Consider the following 7,538-nt stretch of genomic DNA (forward strand, 5'->3'; position numbering starts at 1 on the left):
CCCAGTTCACCCCTAGCCCACCCCCAGCCCACCCCAGCCCACTCATAACCCTTGTCTACTCCTCCCGTTCAACCCAGGAACTGTACCAGCGCTGTGAGCGTATGCGTCCCACACTCTTCCGACTGGCCAGTGACACAGAAGACAACGATGAGGCCTTAGGTGAGCCCCAGGCAACGCCCAGCCCTGTCCTACCTCCTCCACTTCCAGGCCCTGCTAAACACCTACAGCTGGAAGGAACTATCATGAGGGCCCCCCCTTTCTCCAGCACTGATCTAAGAAGGCCACAGAGAGCAGACGCTCTTAGAGACCCCATGAACAGGTCCTGTGCAGGCATCTCATCTGCCCAGGAGGGCGAATTCCCCATCTCCCAAACAGAATCAGGTCACAGTGTGTCAGATCACCCCATCCCAGTCACTCAGGCCCCTCTCTGTTTCTCTGCTCCCTGCCTGGCTATCCCTGGTCATTCTAGGTACACTTCCACCTCCAAGCCTGTACCCCACCCTGGCTGTCTGGACCCAGTTTTGCAGTGGGGTGCCTGGCCCATCCCTTTACATAGCCTTTGGGGTGGGTGTGGGAAGCTCCTTTCCCCTATCCAGAGCTCCACCACTCCTTCAAACCACCTCTCCCGTCCTTCCTGTTCCAGCTGAGATCCTGCAAGCTAACGACAATCTCACCCAGGTGATCAACCTGTACAAGCAGCTGGTCCGGGGCGAGGAGGTCAATGGTGATGCCACAACCAGCTCCATTCCTGGTAAGGAGAGAGCAGGAGTACTCTGGGGAGCCTCCAGGGTGCGGGGTGGCATGACTTTCAGTGTGACCACCAAGGTCCCAAGGAGGGAGCAGAGGCATTCTGTGTCAAGCCTGAAGCTGTGGGGAAGGAAGCCCAGGACAGAAGGGAAGGGAGCCAAGTTTGTCATGAAATGAGAAGGAAAGCACTTCCTCTCATGAATGTGGATCCAGATGTGTGGGGCTGGGTCCTCCCCTAGGCCTGAGTAGATTCCCAGGAAAAAGGACAGAGCTTTAGGTACAAACGTGGCAGACTTCACTCTGCTCGGGGTAATATGGCAGGGTGGGGTAGGCAGGAGGGGAGTCACAGAAAAGGTTAGCAGTGAGTGGCCCTTGGCAGGTGGGGAGGACCTCTCAAAGGCTGCAAGCAGGAGCGGAGAGCCTTTGGGTATGAGAGCAGCAGCCATGTCCTAAAGCTGTGCCTTACTTGGTATCGCTCTGCGGTCACACTAATGTCCCATTTCTGACATGTCTCTGACCCTAGGCAAATGTGATTGATTCTGAACAAAGGTATTGTCTGCTAAGAAAGGGCTTGGCAGGCCATTTCAGCAGGTGGCTACTAGGGGCCAGGAGGCCTGTAGGGAAAAGGGAGGATGAGGATTGCCAGGCTTGCTCCTGCTGCTCTGAGTCTGCTTTTTCCACTCAGGGAGCACCTCAGCTCTGCTGGACCTCTCAGGCCTGGACCTCCCTCCCTCGGGCACCACATACCCAGCCACGCCCACTCACCCTGGCAACCAGAACAGCCCAGAGCAGCCCAGTGCCTCAGTGTCCCTGCTTGATGACGAGCTCATGTCTTTGGGTAAGGAAGAGAACAGTGCAGGGGTGGCCTGCTGGCACCAGCATTCTGTGCTCCATTGGGAAACCAGTGGAGGCCATGGGCGAGCAGCAAGACCTCCCTATACATGAGTAAAGCCATGGCTCAGGGAGACTGAGAACAAGGTCAGCCTGGCAGCCAGTAGGGCTAGCCAGCGCTGGCTGCCTGGGAGAGACAGGATGATTCCTGGAGTGGAGCTGCCTGGTGAAGGACTAACGGGTTCTCCAGACAGGAAGGACGGATTTATAGTAAGCTCCACTTCTAGTGAGCCCAGTACCCGGGAACATTAAAAGTGAAGAAATGAACTCTCTTTTCTTCAGCCCTTTTTGGTTGGTTGGTTGGGGATTTTTGTTTGTTTTTTGAGACATGGTTTCTGTGTGGCTCTGGCTGCCTTTGGAACTCACTCTGTAGACTCAGAGATCACCTGCCTCTACCTCCCAAGTGCTGAGATTAAAGGTGTATCCCACCATGCCAGCCTTGCTGTGGTCTTGAAGGGATGCCATAGGGAGAGCACTTGCTAAGAAACAGGGTCACTTGTCTTTTCTAAGACAAATACAGGGCAAGCTGGGCTTCATGGTAGACAGGGATCATGCTGACTTTTCGGCCAGCAGGCCGGTCCCCAGGGCCCTCAGCACCAACTAGTTGACCTTCCTGACCTATGCCAGTACCTTTGGAGTCCACATGTGGACACGGAGTCTCCCCCAGGATAGCTCCCTGCCCACAGATACTCACCTGACACACGAGGTCAGACTCTCCGTCCCCCTCACTACCTCAGCTCCTGCTCTGAGCTACTGAGGGGCAGAGGCGGAAGGGCCGAGGTGGCTCCTGTGGGGCCTTGCTGGAAAGAGAGGAAGCAAGCGTGGGCTGCAGGGTGCCTGCTGGGATGAGGCTTGCTATTTCTGCTCTGCTGCTGGTTCCCTCTGAATCTGTGGCTTTCACTCCTGACCCTCTAAGGGAGGGAGGAATCCAGGGAGCCCCAAGCAGCACATGGTTAGCCGTTTGCCCCCTTGCCTCTGCCCACCTGTCCAACTACCTATCCTGCTTTCTCTACAGGCCTAAGTGACCCCACACCACCTTCAGGCACCAGTTCAGATAGTGTGGGGTGGAACAGCTTCCAGGTAAGAGGGCTAAAGCTGGCTCAGCCTATGACACACCGACCCCGGGGAAGGGAGGCTGGCGGCAGTAGCCTGAGAGGTGACAGGTGGGTCCTGGGACAGGGCAGTGCCATCCCAGGGGAGAGCCCAACAGTCTCTTCTAACCTCCAGTGGACTTGCCTGGGCCTCATCTTAGGGTCCCTGATAGGACCACAGTCCTGCCTTCAAGGTTAAGTTTTTCTTCCCTTAAAAAGGTGACTTAGGGGCTGGTGAGATGGCTCAGCGGGTAAGAGCACTGACTGCTCTTCCGAAGGTCCTGAGTTCAAATCCCAGCACCCACATGGTGGCTCACAACCACCCATAATGAAATCTGATACCCTCTTCTATGTACTCATTTATAATAAATAAATCTTTAAAAAAAAAAAAGGTGACTTAGGCCCCTGCAGTATGGAGATTCACTTAGGCCAGTGTTCTGCCTCACAGGCAGGTGGCCTATTAGCCTCTCTGCTGTACCTCTCTCAGATGTCACCCTCAGGGAAGGGAGGGCCTCAGTACTCAGGTGGTCACCCTAACACTTTGGAGAGTCTCATACCCGTCTCCTTTGCCCACAGTCATCAGATGGCACTGAGCCCTCAGTCCCTCCTCCAGCCCAGGCCCCCAGCATGGACTGCCGACCCCCAGCACAGGCACCCCCACCAACAAGCAGCGGCCTGGACGACCTGGACCTCTTGGGGAAAACCCTTATGCAACAGGCACTGCCCCCGGAAGCCCAGCAAGTGCGGTGGTGAGGGCTGCCACTGCCGGAGCCCTTCTGGGCCCAGCAGCTTCTGGGCTCAGCAAGGAGTCGCCCATCACTTGTAACTCCCGGGAGTCTGGCATGTTGGATCACCCACTGTGATGAGGGAGTACCTGGGGATACTCCCACATTATATGAATTAATGAGAATGGGCCACTGTGCCCACTGACATGCATGTCCCTTGGGTCCCCAGCCCCCTAGGAAGAGAAAGAGGTGTTCAGAATGGGAGGATACTGAGGCGAAGGAGTTGGGGAGGCTCCCACTGCAGATGAGGGTGCTCAAAGCTACCCACAGGCACAGAGCTGGGTAGCCCGCCAGAAAATCACCTGCTAATGCACTGTTCCCATTAAGGGAGAAGCAGCAGCCAGCCCCCCGGCTCACCCTCCGTGACCTACAGAGTAAGAGCAGCTGCAGCTCGCCCAGTCCAGGAGCCACCAGCCTCCTCCATACCACGTCCCCAGAGCCCCCTGGGCCTCCACCTCAGGCCACACCCACTGAGCTCTCCTTAACCAACATCACTGTGCCCCTGGAGTCTATTAAACCCAGTGAGTAGGGAGGAGTTGGGTGGGATGGGAAGGGCCGGGCCAGGTCAACTCTTGTCCCCAGAGCCTGTCACCGCTGACTTCAGTGTTACCTTGCCCAAGGGCCTCCCCATCCTAGAGTGACAAAAGGCTTTCTAATCTCTGAGTTGCACAGGAGAGGGCTTCTTAGAACTGGACCCTGATCCCTCATTCCTAGGGAGGGCAGGGGCCAGAACTAGAAGGCTCCTTATGATTATAAAATGGAACCTCAAAGAAAGATCCAGGAGGAAACCCCAGGTATTACCCAGGAACAGTAGATAGCACTGGCTGATTGACTTCTCAGAAGCTGTAACCAAGAGCCTCAGGCCTTCCCTGCCCTCCTTAGAACTAGAACTGACTCTGACCCCAAAGAATGCATGACCCAGACTTTGAACAGAGCCGTGTCTCCAGCCTGGAAAGGGCCTGGCTGTGACTTGGCTCCAGGGTGGGTGTCCTGCCTCTAGGAGGCCAGACCCTGGGTTCCATCTGGTTCTACCCACTGATCATCCTCTGCCCTTCTCCCAACAGGCAGCATCTTGCCAGTGACCGTGTACGACCAGCATGGCTTCCGTGTCCTCTTCCATTTTGCTCGGGACCCACTGCCAGGGCGCTCTGATGTGCTGGTGGTGGTGGTCTCTATGCTAAGCACGGCTCCCCAGCCCATCCGAAACATTGTTTTCCAGTCAGCTGTCCCCAAGGTGACAGGGCAGACCGGGCAGGCCTTCCTCCCTCAAGGCAGAGTGACTTTAGACTTGGTGGGCAGCCTGCTGCCTGGGCATGTTTTCTCCTTTTCTGGGAGCTGGGGAAGGAGTGGGAAGCCAGAGAGACCCCTGAGACTCTGGGAAGGGAGCTGTTTCCTCCTTGGAGGCTGCCTGACCTGCAATCACCTCCTGCCCTCAGGTCATGAAGGTGAGGCTGCAGCCACCTTCCGGCACAGAGCTGCCAGCGTTTAACCCCATCGTCCACCCCTCAGCCATCACCCAGGTCCTGCTCCTTGCTAACCCCCAGAAGGTGAGGGCCCAGCTCTGACAGGGCAGTGCCCCAGGGTGGTGCTAACTTCCCTCCCCCTCCTCCTCTGACTGCTCTGCTTCTGCCTTCTCTGCCCCAGGAGAAGGTTCGACTCCGCTACAAGCTCATCTTCACTATGGGTGACCAGACCTACAATGAGATGGGAGATGTGGATCAGTTCCCCCCACCAGAAACCTGGGGGAGCCTCTAGGACAGAGGGGCTGGAGAGAGGAGGGGCAGCAGGACCTGCACCTGTTTATCCTGGTGCTTCTCCTTCCTGTGGCCCCCAGTGACTCTTCCCCCTCCCTCTTCCCCTGCTGAGCCAAACCCAGCAGGAGGCTGTGCCTGGGTTTGCCATTGCTGCTGGGACCTCCATCGCCAGTGGGAGCCTGGAGCAGGGAGGGGCTGTATGCCCTGGAAGGACTCTGGGGTGAGGAAGAAGCATGGCTGTGAGGCCCAGCCTGAACCCCAGCCTGAGGTGGGGTCATCCTCACCTGTCTTTTATGCCTTATGTAAAGGCCCAGCCATAACTTGGAGGCCGTGCTGGAACTGGGACCAGCCCAGGCCTCCTCTGTGGGAACCCAGTGACTGGGGGTGACGCCCGTGCCCTAGCTGTTTGCACTTGGTGTGTGGTTTGGCTCTTTGCTTTTCTTTTGGAATGGCCCTGTGGTCACAGAGCTGAAGGAGCTCTCCACTCAGCCCCCAGTGCCTCCAGAGGCCTCCCTTTGCTCTCAGGCTCCTACGGGCCATGGAAACTTGAAAGCAAAGCCAGAGGACATGCCCCCTGGAGGGCCATGGAACTCCCAGAGTTCCATGCTTCATTTATCAGCTTCTGCTGGGGCCTCCTGTGAGCACCTCACATCTGCCCACCCTTCTGTGGTCAAAGTAGGGTCAGAATGGGTGGCAGTGGGAGTATTTATGAAAATAAATTGACTTTTTCCTGGACTAGCTGTTCTTGTCACCTTTGTGGGGTAAGGGAGTTAGGGGTCTAGGGACTGCCCTATAGATCCATTCTCATCTCCCACCCTTCCTAGCCCCTCAGCCCTGTACCAGAAGAGGCCCTACAGGGGGCCTGTGGCTGCTACTGAGTCACTCAGGAAACACTGGTCTGTGGTGGCCCAGAGCTGTTGCTGAGAATGAGGAGCCATTAGGAGGTCTAGCTGTTGCAGAAGCCAAAGGGAAGCTCCCGGCCACTCACTTCCTCCTGCAGTCTACAGCCGGTCTGGTGCTTCTCCCTGACACTGCTTGCTCGGAAGCCCTGCACCATGCCTACTCCTCCTTGCCTGGTGTGGTAAAAGGCTGTACCCAAGTAGGGTGCAGAAGCCACACAGCAAGGACAACCTACCAGTGGGGTGCAGTGAAGAGCTGGCTCAGAGCCCCACAGTGCAGGATGATAGCCCCTGCAGTTAGAGGCTCAGTTGCCCACCCTGCCCACCCTCCTGTGAGCCCCTGCATCGCTCCAGGCTCCAAGAAGTCCCACATCTGAGGGAGCCCCTCTGCATCGCTCCAGGCTCCAGGAAGTCCCACATCTGAGGGAACACTTTCACTTTGTCTCATCTGGCAGTTCCTAATCTGAAGTTGGCTACTCAAACCCTTTCCTTAGATCCTGTGGAGATCTGGATATGACACAGCTCTCCAAGTCCCACGGGGCTGACACCCTGTCAGGCCTACACTGGACATTCTGAGTGAATGCATGTCAGCGTGGACTGTAAAGCAAAAAGATGGGAAACAATGGCCCCACTGAGCCTCCTTCCAACCAGACCCTATGGCATGCTCCCCCCTGATACCTGATGGCCTGTCCAAGCACCCATCCTTTCTCAAAATGGCCTCTAGTTCCCACCTGGGGCCTCGGAAATGTGTCTCCAGTAGAATCTTGTTAGATGGCCAGTGGATGGATGAGGTTTACCGTGGGGTTGTGGGACCATGAATTGGGAGAGTCCCACGAATTGAGTGTGCTGGTTCCAAAGTCACTGGCTTACTCTCCTTTCTAGGATCCTCGTTTGAAAAGGCCATAGGGTTGGGACCCAGGAAGCCTCCTCTCCTCTGGCTTTGTCCTCATCCAGCTCTATGCACATCTCCTGAGCCAGGTATGGCTTGTCTCAAAACCTAGTAGGAACCTGGGAGACTGGAGCCCAGTAAGGCACTTGGGGGAGCTAGGGGACACTGGACTCCGCATCTGCCTTAGCACAGATACCCTGGGAAGTACTGACTCTATCTTAAAAGATGAACTCTGTGACCACACCAGAGTAGTGGGACTTCCCAGACCTCAAAGCCACACTTCCACTTCTGGGACACTGACCAGAGCCAGCAGTTCATTCAGGGCAGACTGTTCATCTATGATGAAGCCGAGAGTGATGGGGAGGCCTCTGCTGCCCTGGGACGCCTTCTGTGGCCTCTACTACCCCATAGGGCAGCAGAGGGGAGCCATCCATCCTGGCATGCTGCTGGACCTGCTGCCTGCAACACCCCCCCCCCCCCCC

The 7,538-nt window shown here is 56.6% G+C and overlaps 1 protein-coding gene across 2 annotated transcripts in view; it reads left to right on the forward strand.

Moving 5' to 3' along the window:
* Gga1 (golgi associated, gamma adaptin ear containing, ARF binding protein 1) overlaps positions 1–6,003 on the forward strand; it is a 17,399-nt gene extending 11,396 nt beyond the window's left edge. For both annotated transcript variants that reach the window (XM_031348879.1, XM_031348887.1), the window contains exons 9-17: positions 78–159; positions 644–751; positions 1,433–1,585; positions 2,654–2,718; positions 3,306–3,478; positions 3,842–4,035; positions 4,579–4,748; positions 4,951–5,061; positions 5,159–6,003. In XM_031348879.1, coding sequence (XP_031204739.1) covers positions 78–159; positions 644–751; positions 1,433–1,585; positions 2,654–2,718; positions 3,306–3,478; positions 3,842–4,035; positions 4,579–4,748; positions 4,951–5,061; positions 5,159–5,269 — 1,167 coding nt within the window. In that variant the 3' untranslated portion in view covers positions 5,270–6,003. The remainder of the gene's footprint in view (positions 1–77; positions 160–643; positions 752–1,432; positions 1,586–2,653; positions 2,719–3,305; positions 3,479–3,841; positions 4,036–4,578; positions 4,749–4,950; positions 5,062–5,158) is intronic.
* Positions 6,004–7,538: the final 1,535 nt, after the last annotated feature.

Source organism: Mastomys coucha, unplaced genomic scaffold (assembly GCF_008632895.1).
Source record: "Mastomys coucha isolate ucsf_1 unplaced genomic scaffold, UCSF_Mcou_1 pScaffold11, whole genome shotgun sequence".
In the NCBI taxonomy this organism is placed as follows: Eukaryota; Metazoa; Chordata; class Mammalia; order Rodentia; family Muridae; genus Mastomys; species Mastomys coucha.